This window comes from Mobula birostris, chromosome 17 (assembly GCF_030028105.1).
Source record: "Mobula birostris isolate sMobBir1 chromosome 17, sMobBir1.hap1, whole genome shotgun sequence".
NCBI classification, from domain to species: Eukaryota; Metazoa; Chordata; class Chondrichthyes; order Myliobatiformes; family Myliobatidae; genus Mobula; species Mobula birostris.
In genome coordinates, this window is record NC_092386.1 from 50,617,741 (window position 1) to 50,636,662 (window position 18,922).

Consider the following 18,922-nt stretch of genomic DNA (forward strand, 5'->3'; position numbering starts at 1 on the left):
TCACATCCTTTAATTTTTCCCTGTTACTATTACAAAACAAAAATTAATTTGATTTCAAATACTTTCTCCCTTTCTCAAATACTCCACAATTCAACTTGTACCTCAAATTTATGTTCCAATTTTCAGTTAATGATCAAACATAAATGTTTGCTGAATATTAGTAGTATTGTGTGCCAGAAATTCCCTAGAATTGATGTTCTTTGTAATCTTTGCCATTAAACAGAAAATCATAAAAATATTGGATATTTGTGAAAAGCTTTCTTAAAGGTCAGTGTTTCATAACTTCACCCACAATACCAAATTCTGACATGTGAAATACATTCTGAGAGTGCAATAAGTCAAATTCCATCACATCTTTTAATGGATTAGGTATAACAGTCAGCTATCCTAATGTAAAATTTACTGTCACTCATATTTGAATCTACCACATATAATAAGCAACCACAACATGATGCACAATTTTCCTTGCATGACTGCTTAATGTGAAATTTCTTAGAAAAGTTCATGTTGTTATGAATAATCAGTTGCAGCTTTCAAGAATGTGATGATAAATTAGAACATATGATACTGATCTGATATTTTGCGCAATCACAATTTTAGTTTTGAATTGAAAAAAAATGCAAATTACTCTGCAATGAACTAACATTAATATCTATTACGCATCAGCTATTCTGAACAGCCATGACCTAATTCAATGCAGAGTAGGCTTGAGGGGCCATGTGGCCTATTCTGGCTCAAAATTCATGTATTTGCAAATTTTAAGCACAAGTAAAAAGACTAGCACCAGTCATTTTATCTTGCAATATTTTATTTGTATGAAAATGAATCAACCCAATGTCAATACAGTTATTACCTCAAGTTGGAAAATAAGTTATAAAACACAAATATAAAAAAACCCCTGCTTTTGGCATTGTCATGAAATGTTCATTATTTAATGTAGGCCCAATGAATTAATTATCTACAAAAAAATAACTTGCATTATCAAGACAATTTTATTCACACACTCCATCCATTGTAACACGAGGTTCACAGCAGCACGAGTATCAAACAGTGTAACTAAATCATTCATGTGGATCCATTTTCAGCTTTCTAGAAATGTGTAATAAATGAAGGGAAACGTAAATGTATAACATGCAGCATGAGTAGAAAGAAATGAACAAGATGTTCATTTAACGTATACATTACTACACATTTGAAAAATTACTGGTGAAAAGCAACAAGTCCGGGGCTAGAACCAATTCTGATCAATAATAAATAGGCAAAAGTATTCAGTTAAACAAGAAAATCAGGTGGTACAATGATTTCAAGTAGTCAAGTCTGAGCGGATAATAAGGTAATCCCCCAATCTATAAATTGGGGGTACTGAACTAAAAAAAAAGGAAAGGTACGTCGCATCCAGAGTTTCTCCGGTTAGCGGATGATCTCCCTCCATGCCTCTCTGACGTAGTGGGGAACCGCGTACGAGGCAAGTTACAGCAGTGGTTTGCCATTGCCTTCTGCCGGGTGAGTTTCCAAAGAGATCACCAGCTCGTAACCCAGCACGGATGGAAAGCGAGCAGGGGAGCTAGCTGGCTGGATTCGAACCCGGGACCTTTCAGCCCGAAGTCCAATGCTGATGCCACTATGCCACCAGCCGGGTCTTAAAAAAAAATGCACATAAATGCACGTTTCTAGTTGCATATAAAAATAGAGGGGACGGAAGAGCTGAATTATTTAAAATAAATAAATTAATCATATTCTTTGGGAAAATGAACAGAGGATCAATACCATTTCTATTCTTAGCATTATATAAAAAAAGACCAGGCAAAGCCATTTCATCTTTCCTAGAATAGTAAATTCTGAGAATTTTTCCAACATTTGAAAGGAATTCAAAACTAGCCTGTGAAATAGTTATTTCAAGTATTAAATCTTCAACTTTTGAAACCTGTTCCAGCAGAAGTACTTAGGCTTTGTTTCCATCAGGTACAAACTAGGCAGATTTCTTGCCGAAATGATAACCTTGCACTGAATTCCCAAAGATTTCTAGTACAAGTGTTTGACTTGCTTTATATTTGTTGAATAATCAATATAAGCTAATTGCAATGACTAGGCAAGTAACACAATGCACAACCAACAGAGTAGAAGAAAGAGAACTCAATTGACTGTGGGTCATGATCTCATCCAAAAAATTTCAATTTTCTTAAGTGTTATTAATTCTGTAATGTTTCCACAAGTTAGCACTTGGTCTCTTAATCACAACTAAATTACTACTGACAACAAGGAAATTTAATTCATTTAATAGTTAGGTACAGTGGAAATACCGAAATACTTTGCACTGTAAAGTCAAACCAGGTGGTTCTTGTAATCTCAATGGTAGGGCACTAGTGAACGAAATGGAACAGAGTGATCTGGAGTACCAGTGCAGAGTTCATACTTGTCCAAAGAAAAACAAATCAGGTTCTCTATAACCACATCTTGATTATGTTTAGTCCTTAAAAATTTCAACAGCCTTTCAGCAAATTCAAGATGAAGTAGTTTCAATAAGAATACATGAAGTCCAAACCTTCACTGAAATATTTCTTACACTAATTAGTTTTCTTCGTAGGATTATCATTGTAGGGCACATTATCCAGCAGAACATCTTCCCGGGGTCTTAGAACTGGAAATAAAGTATTAAATGGCTCATTATTTTTTGAGAATGAATTCACAGAACTATAGAGATAATCAATGTGTATCAAAAGGAGGTTTTCTTTGAGGGAGAAAAGGGAACTCGATAAGTAGAGAAACATCAAATTCTGGGAAGAATGACAACTGTGATGAAAACTATTGGTCTAAACCCAGAAATCCTGAGGGTGCCACCAGAGTTTTACAGTTCTGGTCACCGAATTATAGGAAAGATGTCAATAATATTGAGAGAGTACAGAGGAGGTTTACTAAAATGTCTGGGTTTCATCTCCTAAGTTACAGAGAAAGGTTGAACAAGTTAGGTCTTTATTCTTTGGAGCGTAGAAGGTTGAGGGGGGACTTGATAGAGGTGTTTAAAATTATGAGGGGGATTGATAAGAGTTGATGTGGATAGGCTTTTTCCATTGAGAGTGGGGAAGATTCAAACAAGAGGACATGAGTTGAGAGTTAAAGGGCAAAAGTTTAGGGGTAACAGGAGGGGGAACTTCTTTACTCAACAGAGTGGTAGCTGTGTGGAATGAGCTTCCAGCAGAAGTGATTGAGGCAGGTTCGATGTTGTCATTTAAAGTTAAATTGGATAGATATATGGACAGGAAAGGAATGGAGGGTTATGGGCTGAGTGCAAGTTGGTGGGACTAGGTGAGAGTAAGAGTTCGGCATGGACTAGAAGGGCCGAGATGGCCTGTTTCCGTGCTGTAATTGTTATATGGTTATACGGCCATTTAACCGCTGAAGGCTTTTACAACTGTTTCTAATTATTTATAAACACAAGAGTTTCTGCAGATGCTGGAAATCCAGAGCATTCCCCACTCTGGCTCTCTTCCTATCCAGTCCTGATGAATTATTCCATTCCACGTTTGCTGCCTGACCTGCTGAGTTCCTACAGTATTTTGAGAGTGTTGTTCTAAATAACAATTATTACATTAAAATTATAAATGCATTTTTGAATGTTTGAACAACAAATACAAAAGCAAAATTACAACTTTCATGTGCGTTTTCCATTTATGTCACCGAACTTCACCTCCTTTTCAAATGAATGGAGCCATGTTAAAGACTTACATAATGCTTAGGGGCCATATATAAAGATATTGTGTATTCATCCTTCAGTTTGGAGCATTTGTACTCCATCCCGGGCTCAATTTGTACCTAGCAGTATAACAGAGATCAGATGTACCAGCATCTGATAATAGGGTTTCCCGACTTCTCTGCTGCAATGCATTTGTGTAGAAATCATGAACAGGACAACTCTGCTGATCACCAGCAAGGTCAGTCTATTCCAAACATGAGAAGATCTGCAGATGCTGGAAATCCAAAACAACACACACAAAATGCTAGAGGAACTCAGCAAGCCAGGCAGCCTCTATGGAAAAGAATAAACAGTCAACATTTTGGGCCGAGACCCTTCATCAGGATTGGGAAGGAAGGGGAGAAGTTAGAGTAAGAAGGCACAGATAAGAATGACTAAGATACCCTGGATACAGGGTTTAAATGCAAGAACAAACAATAGAACCTGGGTGCTTTTTCATTACATAAAGACTGAGATGATCAGAGCATGGCATTCATGAAAGAGACTACTTACATTAGTAGTAAATTGGTAGAAATTAAGACAAAAAGTGACAGGAAAGAATCAAATTTAAAAGAACGGTTCACTAGAATAGGAAATACCCTACCTAAAGTTTATTGGGGAGTGGGGAAAAAAGCCAAATTGAACATTTTATAGTGTTGAAACCATGTTTTGGTTTCAGTGCTTTGAGGGATGAAGATAACCTAAATGAATGGGTGAGGGGTTGGCAAAAAGCAATATAATGTGTAAAAACTGAAGTTATCAACTTTGGTCAAAAAAATAGAAAAGCACAGATCAGAAAGTATTGTTGTCCAGGAATAACCACAAACTAATATTTAAGTATCATAAATTAGAACGGAAAATGGTCTGTTGATCTTTATTGCAAGAGGATCAGTACACGAGTAGAGACTGCAATTATATAGAACGCTAGAGAGACTGAACCTAAAATTGTGTTAACATGGCTTATCTCCCTATCCAAGGAAAGATAACTGCAAAAGAGGAAACGCAAGAGGCTTAACAGATTGATTCCTGAACCTGGTGCAAAAGGAGAGACCAAGGATAGTAAGCCAATATTGTAGAGTTTAGAAGAATGAGAGCAACTCATTGAAATATTCAAAATTCTGACAGGATTTTACTGTACAGATACAGGATGATGTTTCTCCTTACTGGGGAAGGAACCAGAAGAGACAATTTCAAAAAAAATCAGCATTCTGTCTTTCAGGATATAGACGAAAAGAAAATTTCTTTAGAAGATAGTGAATCTTTGAAATTCTCTTACTGGACAGGGATAGTGGCACTTGGTTATCAAGACTACTCAATACAGATTAGAATTTTAGTACATATCAGAATCAAGAGATACAGGATCAATGCAGCCAAGGTAAAAGATTAGCCAGACATAAGAGACTGAACGGTTTGCTTCCCATTTTGTTTCTTGGCAACACAGTAACAGGTGGCCAAATGCTCATCCCCAGCAATGTAAATTTGAATGGATCAGTACACATGATTCAAATGTGAAAGTAATATATGAATGAAAATAAAGAACATTTCTCACAATACAGATGTGGCCATTAGCCTATCTCGTCTTTGCCAGATCCCAGATCAATCCCATTCCCAGATTTTTCCCCTCTATAATCTTTTCCTCTCTAATGCACTTACATTAGGAAAAATTTGATGGTCAATTAACCTATCAGCTAGCATTGTTTGGAATGTAGGAACATACTGGGAGAAGTGAGGGGAAACACGTGGTCACAAGGAGAACCTGTAAATTCCACATTTATAGCAGAGGATGGGACTGAACTCTTTTTCCTAGGGATGAGGCAGCAGTTCAATTTGCGTCATCACTGTGTCAGCCTACAAAATCTGATAGAACAATAAGAGGAAATTTCCAAATTACCCTATTTTACCATCGGTTTCAACCACAATATGGAAAAAAATGCAAAAGTCGCTAATAATGTTTTAAGGTATGATCAGTTCTGTAGTTAAGATTTTTGTTTTAAAAATATAAGATATAAATCTTACTTACAAATGGTATTATGCTTGGTGTGAATTCCCTGGATTACAGTCTTCCTGAGAACTGTATCTACATCTGATCCTAATTTAATTAACTGTGAAGAAAACAGAACATATATTACAAAGGTTACTAAAACATCAATAATTTGTTTCATGCTAACAATAGATCCAATGCAACATCATCAGGTCTCTGGACAAAGATGGAAGTTAAGGGCAGGAGGCATGTGTCGAAAGCAAGTGGAAGCCCTGTGTGGGTACTTCGGCAGTACAAAGGAGAAAATCATCGTCGGAATTCCAATTTCATAGCACTGAGCAATCCATTTTTAATCATGAAGCACAATATGGTATCAAATTTTAATTCTTTTATTTTATTTAGTGATACACCACAGACTGGACCCTTCCGGCTATTTGAACTGCGCTGCCCCAGCAAACCCTGTACAAATCTACTTAACCCTAACTAATCATGGGACAATTTACAATGCCTAATAAACACAATTTACAATGCCTAATAAACCTACCCAGTATGTCTTTGGACTGTGGGAGGAAACTGGACTACCTGGAGAAAACCCACGCATTCCACGAAGACATATGGAGGACACCAGAATTGAACTCCAACATCCCGAGTTGTAGAAGTGTTGCACGAACCACTATGCTACCATGGCACCTTTTGTCCATTTGTTCCACACTGCCAGCATCATAGTCCTATTTTTCAGCCAATCTTAAATCTGAAACCGCATTCCTGCCCCTTCTGCTGTTAGAAAACGACTCTCCTCGGTTTTGAAACTAATCTCATTCTCACGTTCCTTTACACACAGGTCAGGAAGGTCATTCAGCTCATTGAGCCAATTCCAGCTCTGGACAACACCACTGGGCCCTACTATGGCTCCAGACAACACCAGTCTTATCACCATACTCATGTCTCTACAACCCATTTTCTTTCAAGTGCCCATCAACTCATCTCCCCTGCCCCCAACATACACTACAGTCATAGAATACAGCACAGAAACAGGGCCTTTGGCCTATACAGTCCATGCTGAACCATTAGTCAGTCTGGTCCCATCTACCCGCACCCGGGCCATAGTCCTTCATACTCCTCTGATCCATGTACCTGTCCAAGTTTCTCTTAAATGTTAAAATTGAAGTGGTATCCATCACTTGCAGCTCAATACACACTTTTACCACCAAGTGAAGAAGATCCCCTTCATGTTCCCCTTAAGCATTACCTAAACCTCTAGTTGTAGTCTCACCCAACCTCAGTGAAAAAAGCCTGCTTGCACTTACCCTATCTCTAACCCTCATAATTCCTTTACCTCTATTAAATCTCACCTCAATCTTCTATATTTTATGGAAGGAAGACCTAATCAATTCAGCCTTTGTCTATAACTCGTCGTCAAATCTCAGGACATCCTTCTAACTTTTCTTTGCACTTTTTCAATCTTATTGAAATTTTTTCCTGTAGGTAGGGGACCAAAATTGCACATAATACTCCAGATTAGGCCTCATCATCTTCTACAACTTCAACATAACATCCCAACTCCTGCACTCAATACATTGATCTATGAAGACCAAAGTGCCAAAAGCATTTTTTATGACCCTATCAACCTATGAATAGGAATTATGGATCTGTATTCCAGATCCGTTTTGCTACCACAATACTCACTAAGCCCTACTGCTTACTGTGTAAAGACCTACCCTGGTTTGTCCTCCAAAATTGCAACACCTTACACTTGTCTGCATTAAATTCCACCTGCAATTTTTAGCCCATTTTTCCAGCTGGTCCAGATCCCACTACAAGCTTTGATAGTCTTCCTTGCTGTCCATTACAACCCCAATCTGGGTATCATCCACACATTTGCTGATCCAGTTTGCATTATCAATCAGATCTTTGATACAGATGACAAACAACAGAACAGCAGAGTCAGCACTGATCCTTGCGCCACACCGCTAGTCACAAGACGCCAGTCGGAGAGGCAACCATCTACTACCAATCTCTGTCTTCTCCCACAAAGCCAATGTCTAATCCAATTTACTAACTCATCTGGAATGCCAAGCAAATGAACCTTCTTAATCAACCTCCCATGTTGGACCTTGTCAAAGGCCTTGCTAAAGTTCATGGAGATAACATCCATTGCCTTACCTTCATCAACTTTCCTGGTTCTTGAAAAACTCTAAGATTGGTTAGACACAACCTACCATGTACAAAGCCACGCTGACTATCCTTAATCAGTCTCTGTCTATCCAAATACTTGTGTACCTGGTCCCTTAGAATACCTTCCAATAACTTGGTCACTACCAAAGTTAGGCTTACTGGCCTATAATTTCTTGGCTTAATCTCAGAGTCCTTCTTAAACAACGGAACACCATTAGCTATTGTCCAATCCTCTGATAGCTCACACATGGTTAAGAATTTTTAAAATATCTCTGCTAGGGCCACTGCAATTTCTGTACTATCCTCCCATGTCAGGCTGTGAGGATTTATCCACCCTAAAGTGCCTTAATACAGCAACACTTCCTCCTCTGTAATCTGTACAAGGCCCATGACCTCGCTGTTGCTTTGTCTGACTTCCACAGTCTGTGTCTCTCCTGAGGTAATACAGATACAAAAAAAAATCCATTTAAGATCTCCCCCATTTGTTTTGGCTCCATGCATAGATTACTACTCTGATCTTCCAAAGAACAATTTTGTCCCTTGCTTTTCTTTTGCTCTTAACATATCTGTAGAATCCCTTGGGATTCTCCTTCATAATGTCTGCTAAATCAACCTCATGCCTTCTTTTACCCTCCTGATTTCCTTTTTAAGTGTTCTTTAATTTTTTTTATACTCCTCAAGTACCCCATTTGTTCCTACCTGTCTATACCTGCTATGCACCTTCTTTTTCTTAACCAAGGCTTCAGTATCTCTCAAAAACCAAGTTTGTCTAAACCAGTTATCCTTGCCTTTTATTCTAACAGGAACATACAAACTTTTAACTCTCAATATTTCACTTTTGAAGGCCTACCACTTACCAAGTACACATTTGCCAGAAAACACATGTCCCAGTCCACACTTGCCAGATCCTTTCTGATACCATCAAAATGGGCCTTTTTCCAATTTAGGATCTCAACCCAAGGAATAGAGCTATCATTTTCCACAATTACTTTGCATCTTGTGATTATAATGCTATTAGTTTCAGTGTTCCCCTACACAAACTTCTGTCACCTGCCCTGTCTCATTTCCTAATAGGAGATCTAGTATCACACTCTCTCTAGTTGGGATTTCTATGTACTGATTAGGGAAACATTCTTGAACACATTTGACAAACTCTTTCCCATCCAGCCCCTTTTACAGTATGGGAGTCCCAGTAAATATGTTGAAAGTTCATCACCCTTCCTGCCCACATCATTGGTCATGACCTCTGGCTGCTTGCCCTCCCACTTAACAATGCTGTGTACTTGATCCAAGATGTTCCTAACCTCCAGCTGGGAGGCAACATACCATCTGGGAATCTTTCTTGCCAACAGATCCTCCTTTCTGCTCCCCTAAGCAACCAATCCCCTATCACTACAGCTCGCCTCCTCTCCTCTCTTCCCTTCTGAGCCACAGAGCCAGACTCTGTGTCAGAGACCTGACTGCTGTGACTTTCCTCTGCTAGGTCACCCTCCCAGCAGTATCAAACCTGTTGTTGAGGGGAACAGGCCCTGCACTGCTACCTATCCCCATTCCCCTTCCTAATGGCCTCCTGTGTTCCACACCTTGAATGTAATTACCTCACTGTAAGCCCAATCTATCAACCCCTCAGCCCCCCGAATGATCTGGAGTTCATCCAGTTCCAGCTCCAACTCCTTAACAAAGTCAATTAGAAGCTGCAATTCGATGTACCTCTTGCAGGTGAAGTTGTCAGGGACACTGGAAGTTTCCCTAACTTCCCACATTCCACAGGAGGAGCATTGTACTAAGGTGCCTGGCATCTTCACTGCTCTAAAAGTGCAATAAGAAAGAAAGAATAAATAACAAAAAAAAAACCTACTTACAGTCTATGCCTCTCCTTGCTGAAGCTTTGATGAGCCAAAGCCTCAACTTCCACTCCCTCCATGGCCGCTCCAGATAAACCTAACTTCTTTGTATTGGATCTAGCCAAGTGCCAAATTACGCACAATCCAATGTTCCCTCAGAACTGAGGCACCCAAAATGTGATAGCTGACCCGCTTGCTTCGTTTAAACTCTCTTTCTACACAATCCAATGTCTCCTTGGGAACGGAAGTGCCCAAAATGTACCAAGTACCCCCACTCATTTCCTTTAAACTCTCTCGCTTCCGCTACAAAATCCAATGTCTCCCCGGGAACTGTGTTGTCCAAAGTGTGCCAACTGCCCCTGCTCACTTCTTTTAAACTCTCTCTCCCCTTCTATACAATCCAATGTCTCCTCAGGAGATGCGGCACACAATAGAGGGAATTTTCAGTCAACATTAACCTCCAAGTTTATCTTTGGATTGGGAGAGCAAACCAAAGAAGACGAGAGAAACCTATGCAGTCCCAAGGAGAATGGGCAAACTCACAGACTGGACTGAATCCACCACCGCACCACAGTGTCCTCTAGTTCCTGCACGCCTCAACAGTGAAGTTCAATTGGCCGATTAGCTAAGCACGCACACTTGAAAAGCGGAATACTTGTTAGTAGAAGAGCGATCCCTTGTAATGATCACTACACTAAACAGACCTCAGATATTTGCTCTGGAGATGATTCATTAAGGTGGTTCCGGAATTCAGAATTAATCTTCTGCCTTGCAGCTGCAAAACAGGGCACAAAACTAGTTTCAATGTAACATTTAAATTTGAAACTTGAAGTACAATAATTACTTCATAGTTCCCAGAAACCACATATGATTTCTAAACATATTGTATATCCTCTGCAGACAAAACTCGAGAGTGAGAGTGTCCCATTAGATGGGCATGTTGAGAGTAGTGTCAGAGTCAGCACCTCCATCTCTCTCATTTCCATTCCTCCTGGGTTCTTTCCATTTTGTATTGCCTGTTACTGACATCAATTCATTTTAATGAGCCAAATATTATAGACAATGCAAGTAATAATTCAGGCTTCATGTGCACCACCACCACATCTCATGCATTTGGAGGCAGCTCTGTGTTTGATTGGGCAAAGAATGCCAGCAACTTTCAAGCTGGAAAACTATTTGGAGGGATGCCTCTTGGATTAGTGTTTACAATAGAAAATGATGATGGATGTTTGTCATTGATTATAGCTGGTAAAGTAAGTTATATGAGGATGTAAATGCTGTAGTATAACTGTCTTTAGCTAACCACTTAAGACCGAATAATGAGAAGTCCTTGAGATTTTATATCATGCAAAGTTTGTTGCAGATGCCAAGCCGTTAAGTATTTTTAAGACTGTGATTGACTTCTGCACTATCGAGGAAGCCAAGAGTAATGGTGATCAGGCCGGAATGTGGAAATGCAGCAAAAGATTAAATTGGCCACAAGTGTACTGGATGGAGGAGCAAGTTCAATGGACTACATGATCTACTTTTACACATGCATAGAGTCTGAACTATTAATAAATCAAATATCATAGACAAGGCAAGTAAAATGAATTGACAGCAGTAAGAGGCAATGAGAACGGGAAAGAACTCAGGAGAATGGAGAGACAAATGGAAGTAGTAGATGAGTTTGGCCCATCGAGTCTGTGTGACTCTGGGTTTAATCCCATATCTTGAAATTCTCCGAAACCTACTCTCAACATAACTTTTTTTTAATCTTAAAGATTAAAAATTAGCTTTATTTATCAAGAGTACATCAAGACATCAAAACATACAGTGAAAAGCATTGACTGCTTCAACGACCATTATAGTGCAAAGATCATGCTGGGGACAGTCTGCAATTATCACCATGCTTCCTGTGTTAACATAGCATGCCCACAACTCACTAACCCTAACCATACATCTTTTGGATGTGGGAGAAAACCACAACACCTGAAGGAAACCGATATGGTCCTGGGGAGAATATATAAACAGCAAGTGTTGGGAATTGAACCCTGATCAGTGATCATTGGCGCTGTAAAGCGCAAGGCTAACTGCTATGATATACACGTAAACACACACTTCCACCAGCCTTATCTACTTTGGGTGATTTACAGAAGCCTCATGTTAAGCAGTCACAAGAAAATGCAAGCTCCATACTGCATCAGTAACTAGAATCAAACCCGGGTCTGATCTAATTACCAAGAACATTTGGAATTTCTTCTCTGAACTTTGTACCAAACGCAATGAAACTCAACTCCATTTGCCAAAACATCATTTCATTTGTCATGGGAAGAGATTAATGAAAGTATCCATTTTGATTTTTTAAAAAGCTTTCCCCAAAACTACTAATACGCTAAGAATAGATTGCAAGTTCTGATTTTAGTAATTTAAAATACTGCATTCAAAGTCAGATCCAATATTTGAAAGAAAACAAACTTCTCAACAGGAAAACTGGAACATGCCATTTGTCATGAAAGACTCTGTTTCTAACTGCTTTCACCTCTGAGCAGCTGATCTCAGTTTGGACTGTTTACACCCAAGGCTAGTTACGAGATCTGAGGCCCTTTTGTTTGCTGTTACAAGTAGCCCCAGAGGCCATAAGATATTACCCACAATAAAATACTTTGTTGACACTGCCTAGCCCTGACACCTTTCTGTGAATCCACCCAAGATCTTAAAAAAGATGATGAGTGGAATTTTTCTTTGGAGAAAGGGTCTCCAAGTCATAATTCTCAATCTTCAGTAAGTAGGCTCGTAAAATAGGTAAGATGCAAATGATCAGTAATATTCAGCCCACGTTTAACTGCTACAAATAAGGTACAGTTGCATTAGTCATGACAATTGCAGCACATCCACATCAAGTATTTATTTCTTTCCAGTAGCGAAGAAAGTTATTTTAAACAGGTGATGACAAAATGCATCTTTTTGTGTCTCAATATTTACTTAAAATAATCACTTTTGCACAATTCCCAATAATAATTCAGCTTACCTTCCAGTGTTTTATCATCACCTCTGAACACCTCTTTCCTTGTTCTATGCAAAGCTTTGAAAAGCTGCAATACCTTCCAAAGCAAAAAGATGTGAAGGATTCATTCCAGTGAAGTGCAGTCAAATACCATCAAACAACTACTCCTCACAGTCAATGATATTGGAAGTGTAATCCCCTCCCATCAAGAAGGGCTAAGGTGCATAGTCACACCACTACCTGCATGATTCCCAAGCTATACACCACCCTAATTTGGAAATACATTGCCATTCCTTACCTGCTGTTGGATTTAAACCCTGGAACTCTACCTAATAGCAAATTATGGTTTAAGATGGCGCTGGTGAATCTCAGCAACTTTTGGCTGGTGGCTGATGAAACAAGGAAAACAACTAAATACTTAATCACTGCTTGGTATTAAACTAAGGGTCCATGGACAGACTCCCTTTGTGGCCTTCAGCTCAGAACACTATCTGCTCAAGTTTTTTTATTTGCTTGATTTGTTTTTTGTTCCTCTGCATTTTGGGTGTTTGAAGGTCTTTTGCAAAATGTTTTTTGGGGTTTCTTAGTTTTGGGCTGCTTGTTAGGAGATGAATCTTAAGGCTGAATAATGTCTACTTACTTTAAAAAATGTACTTTGAACTTCGACCAGGATGCTAACAGTTCAGTTGGCTCAGGACACTTTGAGGGTATTTAAGGACAGGAATAAATGCTCACCTTTCCAATGATACTTGGTTCCCAAAAGATCACATCCCAGTGCTCGTTTTTCTAACCATCAAGCTGTGAATAATGGTGAACAATTGCACAGCAAGTATGAAGTGGGAGCTATAGGAGCAGCTAAACATCTACATTGTCAGCAGTAGCAAGGTCAATATGCACATTTCAAATAGAAAATCAAAGCACTGACAATGCCTTCAGTCAAATATGTTAGTAAATACTCTTCTGCTTCCCTCCATGAAATTTTTCACAGTCAGTTCATCTCAACATCAAAGAAATTGCTGAGAGCACTGGATACTGTAACAGCTCTAGGAAGTAAGCGATATTTTTGCTGTATTGTTGAACTTCCCCTCCAGAACTACTTACATCCTTAGGCAAGTTGTTCTAGTAAGATTTACAAAACTGACATCTTTCTGTCAATGTATCCAAGTCATGCTTAAGACAGTGCAAATCCAAACCAGTTAATCCAATCACCCGAGTTCTACTTTTGATCAGCCAAGTTATGAAATGCATTATCAACAATTTCATAACGTACCAATAAACTGCTCAAAGTTCAGCTTGTGTTCTGCCTGAACCACTCAGCCCCTTCTCTCCTTACAGCCTTGGTCTAAACATCAGTTAATTATGACCAAATCTGCCATCTTGGAGACCTTGTACAAAAGAAGTCAGTCAACTTGAGCAGAGAGTAGTCTACTGATGGAGTCATTCTGTACAAAGCACTGTTGCCTGCAGCTACTTCATAAATGACTCCCCCCCCCCTCATACATGGGAATGTTCAGTAACAATTCCACGTGGTCAAATCCATTTGCATTTCTTCAGGAGAAAATGTGCCTGCATACAGCAATATCTGGGTAGGAGTCTGGCTCAAGCTGGGATGTGGCATTAATATTCGTGTTCCCCAAGGGTGAAAAAATAACTGCTATTAAATTAAATTATTACCACCAGCTCTTCATCATAAATCTTCAAAGTAGGCTTTCAACCTAATCTTTGTGTCACTACACAGCAGGGTCAAAGTTCAAAATAAATTTATTTTCAAAGTACAAACATATGTCACTATATACAGTGGATTCCAGTTAATTGGGCCATCAGTTAATTAAGACAGCCACTTATTTGGGACAACTCTTAACGAACAAAAACAAATCAAGAAAATAGCCATAATTCCCTTTGTTTATTTGGGAAACTACACTGCTTAATTGGGGCAGGAGACTGTTGCCAAACACTTTCTAACAAGCATTTTTAGAAACATTTTCTAACACCATGCTTAGAGCAAACAGTTCTTAAATAGTGTCACTTGTGTTTGTGTTCAAAAAACAGTGATTTTTGTCACAGATAGTTGGCAAGTAATAAACAGCAAGACGATTCATAACTGTTTTGCTCACTACAGTTTCAAGCATTCAAGGCTTGGAGATGCCAGAAATGGCCAGAAGCGAAAATGAAAAATTTCACTACTTCAAGTTAGGGACTGTGAGGAATTTGCAGATATCAGTAAACATCTTGAATGTTACAATGAAAATGAAAATTTGGAGGATGCATTCACTGAAAGCATTGTTTGAAGGCAGCCCACTATCTGCACTGATTTTGTACATTTAACGTTAATCAAAAGAACATGTCAGCCCGTTCCCTCAAAGCTGTGCAAGTGCATGGCTGCGCAGTAACTGAAATGCTCCCACGCACATAGCCATTGTTGCTGTGCAGCTGGAATTTTCTTATATATACACATTTAAAATGCTGCACAGTTTTCAGGTAGTGAAAAAATCTCCTGCTCAGAGGAATAGTTGGTCCGCACAACTGTAAAACAAAAATTAGAGGGAATGCTGATGTCAGTGTACACTGAATGAATTCCTTCATTGATAACTATTAGGAACTAATACACAACTTTATAGCACTGACGTAGTTTTGGTGGTGTTCTAATTCATTCTGTATGTCATTTAAATATACAATTTGTTACTCAGTTAAATGGTACTTTCTTTTTTTTCAAAAAAATATCTCTTTAGCTATTTCCATGAAACAAAATGTACTGGTCCCCATGTGTCCCAATTAACCAGAAACCCCACTACTACCCTGAGTTTCATCTTCTTGCAGGCATTCACAGTAGAGCAAAGAAATGCAATAGCATCAATGAAAAAGTACACAGGAAGACTGACAAACAACCAGTGTGCAAAAGAAAAACAGTACAAATACCAAATAAACAAACAATAAAATAATTAAGTAAATAAATAAATAATGATGAGAACATGAGTTGTAGAGTCCTCGAATGTCAATTCATAGGTTGGGGAATCAGTTCAGTGGTGTGGTGAGTAACATTACCGATGTTGGTTCAGCAGCCTGATTGTTGAAGAGTATTAACTATTACTGAACCAGGTGGTGAAGGACCTAATGCTCCTCTACCTGCTTCCTGATGGCAGCAGCAAAAAGAGAGCATAGCCTGTGTGGGGGTCCTTGATGGTGGATGCTGCTTTCTTGTGGCAGGGAGGGCTTTTCCTGTGATGAACTGGGTTTATCCACCACTGGTGAAGGGTCTTGGCCAGAAACGTTGACTGCTTATTCCATTCCTGTAGATGTTGCCTGACCTGCTGAGTTCCTCCAGCATTTTGTGTTTGTTGCTCTGGAACTCTGGCATCTGCAGAATCTTGTGCAAGAAAGTTGACAATATGCAGCAAAAAAAAAATTCCATTTCATTCCACAGCACGCTTTTACCACCAGTGTGTCCCATCTATGGAATGTACTGCAATTACCTGCCTGGGCTACTCCAAAACCACACCTGTCATCCAGCAGAACTACAGTGGGTCAAACCATCCACAGTTCTAAGAGAGCAGGGAAATGTAAACCAAAATATGTGACCCAAGAGCACCAGAAAAACGCTAGAGACAGAATAAGGCAGCAGACAAAACCATTTACGTTGATGGAGCAACTTGGTTTTCAGAGTGACAGCAATGAAGGAGTGAATGCAAGGACCCGGACTGCTGCAATTTACTTAACACCACAGTAGGTCTACAGAGGATGATAGCTCTATGGCTCTCCACTCCGCCTAGATCTCCTGGACAATAGCAATGCCTACATCAGACTAATGTTTATTTATTATGATTATGTTGTACACTAAGCTCCGAAACCTGGGCCTCCGTAGCACACTCTGGTACTGGATTCTTGATTTCCTCACCAGGAGACCACAGTCAGTGAGGATCGTAAATAGCATCTCCTCCTCCCTGACAATTAACACTGGCGCACCGCAAGGATGTGTGCTTAGCCCACTGCTCTGCTCTCTACACCCACAACTGTGTGGCTACGCAAGCTCAAACATTATCTATAAATTTACCGAAGACACAACTATTTTTGGCAGAATTTCAGATGGTGACAAGGTGGTGTACAGGAGTGAGATAGACCAACTGGCTGAGTGGTGTTGCATTGGGGGATCAGTAGTGGAAAGGGTGTGCGATCTCAAGTTCCTGGAATCTCTCTGAAGATCTATCTTGCACCCAACATATTTATGCAATTACAAAGAAGGCATGACAACAGCTATATTTCATTAGAATTTTGAGGTGACTTAGTATGTCAATGAAAACTCCCAAATTTTCACAGATGTACCGTGGAGAGCACTCTAACTGCCATCTGGTATGGCGGCACCTCTGCACAAGATCAGGAAAAAGCTGCAGAAAGTTGTCAACTCAGCCAATCCCATCATGGGCACTAACCTCCTCAGCATTGAAGGCACCTTCAAAAGGCGATGCCTCAAAAAGGTGGCACCCATCATTAGGGATCCCCATCACCCAGGACATGCTGGCTTCTCACTGCTACTATCAAGGAGGTGGTACAGGAACATAAAGACACACACGCAACATTTCAGGAACAGCTTCTTCCCCTCCACCATCAGATCTTTGAATGAACAATAAACCCATGTACACCAGGTCATTATTTTGTTTTTATTTTCCTCTCTTTACACTATGTTATTTTCATAGTTATTTTTATACTGCAATGTATTGCTTCCACAAAACAATAAATTTCACGACACATACCAGTGATATTAAACCTGATTCTGAAACAGGTTTTTTTTTAAAAGCTCAATGGATTATGCTTAGTGCAGTGGCATCGGCGAAAAACCCTCCAGTGTTTTATACGATGTTGTGAATTAACCAGAACAGGAGATTAAGATGGAGGGGAGGAATAACCCACTGGTCAACTGGAAAGGCACTCGGTAGATTGCGCCTTTCCTGCCTTTGCAAGTCACCTTGCAGCATTTACAGTGTAGAGTGCTCACCTCAGGAGAGAGGTCAATGACTTAAAAGCCGCAGGGCTCTTGGTCAGCAGCATAACGGCCGGTACAAGCGTCGGCCACTCGGTGGGCTTACCCCTGTCCCCAGAACTCACCTTAGCGCGGGAGCCCATTGCACAGCGAGCCGGGGCCTCACACCTCCCGAGCAGCAGCAAACCGCCCGCACACAGCCCGGCGTCCCCCGCTTTAACCCGCCCCTACGCAATAATCTTCCTTCGGATCAGTGCCGCCGAGGGACAAAGTACAGCAAGTACAACCATGTCAAAATGGCGATTCTACCTTCTTGTCAGAGCCAGGCCCACACCCAGACCTTTCTACCAGCCGAGGACGAAAAGGTGGTGTGGGATATTGTAGGGCATAATGAAAACTGTAGGTCAGTTTAAATCCATAACTCAAGGATATAAGAGCTTATATAGTTTTAAAAGTGTTATTTAGAAGTTTGATGTTACAATTATTAATGGTTTCTAGGCCACTCGGCCTCTGGCTTGTACCATTGAAAGCGGAAAAGTTTTTATTACTTATTCTTCCTCAATCAGCATGACCAAAGTAAGCTTGTGTAAGTCTGAACACACATTGGCTACTACATTGTAATAATGACCACACTTCCCAAGTTAAATGGCTATAAAGTGCTTTGGGTCATTATTAGATGATTACTTTTTAATGCAGCGCACACACACATTAAGAGGAACTCAGCAAGTCAGGCAGCATCTATGGAAAGGAATATAGAGTTGATGTTTCAGTTTTGGTCCGAAACGTCGACTCTATCCCTTTCCATAGATGTTGCCTGACCCGCTGGGTTCCTCCACCTTTTTGTGTGTGTTGCTGTGGACTTATAGCACCTGCAGAATCTCTTGTGTTTATTACTTTATAATGTTTCCCTTTGATTTTTTTTTAACTCCACATGTATTGGTTCTGCTATCCAACAAGAATGAGTCAATTGCATTTTTAAAAGGTTCTCAACAATAATTTTTGGGAGATTTCTGAATGGTCAAATTTAAGGTAAATTTATTATCAAAGTACATACAACCCTGAGATTCATTTTCAAACCATAGTAGAAAGACTGCACCAACAGGGCTGACAAATAGTGTGAAAAAGACAACAAACTGTGCAAATATAAAAATAAAGAAAAAAACATATCAGACACCCCACCCTGCAAAAACTCATTTCATGGAGGTAGCACCCCCCCCCCCATTGACCTCCAAGG

The 18,922-nt window shown here is 39.7% G+C and overlaps 1 protein-coding gene across 2 annotated transcripts; it reads right to left on the bottom strand.

Moving 5' to 3' along the window:
- Positions 1–969: 969 nt before the first annotated feature.
- Positions 970–17,932, bottom strand: lyrm7 (LYR motif containing 7). Of its 2 annotated transcripts, XM_072281714.1 has the most exons (6): positions 17,814–17,932; positions 12,741–12,813; positions 10,435–10,505; positions 5,751–5,832; positions 2,564–2,638; positions 970–1,089 (listed from the first exon to the last, which is right to left on the bottom strand). In XM_072281714.1, the coding sequence occupies exons 1-5, from the start codon at positions 17,829–17,831 to the stop codon at positions 2,565–2,567; spliced, it is 318 nt and encodes a 105-aa protein (XP_072137815.1). In that variant the 5' UTR covers positions 17,832–17,932; the 3' UTR covers positions 970–1,089; position 2,564. The 2 variants fall into 2 exon arrangements, with proteins under 2 accessions (XP_072137815.1, XP_072137814.1); XM_072281713.1 differs by having other exon boundaries at positions 970–2,638.
- Positions 17,933–18,922: the final 990 nt, after the last annotated feature.

Bases quoted from the DNA above. Each gene is read 5' to 3' on its own strand.
- lyrm7 (XM_072281714.1), bottom strand. The intron at 10,506-12,740 runs GTAAGCTGAATT...CCTGTTTTGCAG, and splicing joins TGATGATAAAACACTGGAAG to CTGCAAGGCAGAAGATTAAT. The intron at 2,639-5,750 runs GTAAGTAAGATT...CTTTATTTCCAG, and splicing joins CACCAAGCATAATACCATTT to TTCTAAGACCCCGGGAAGAT.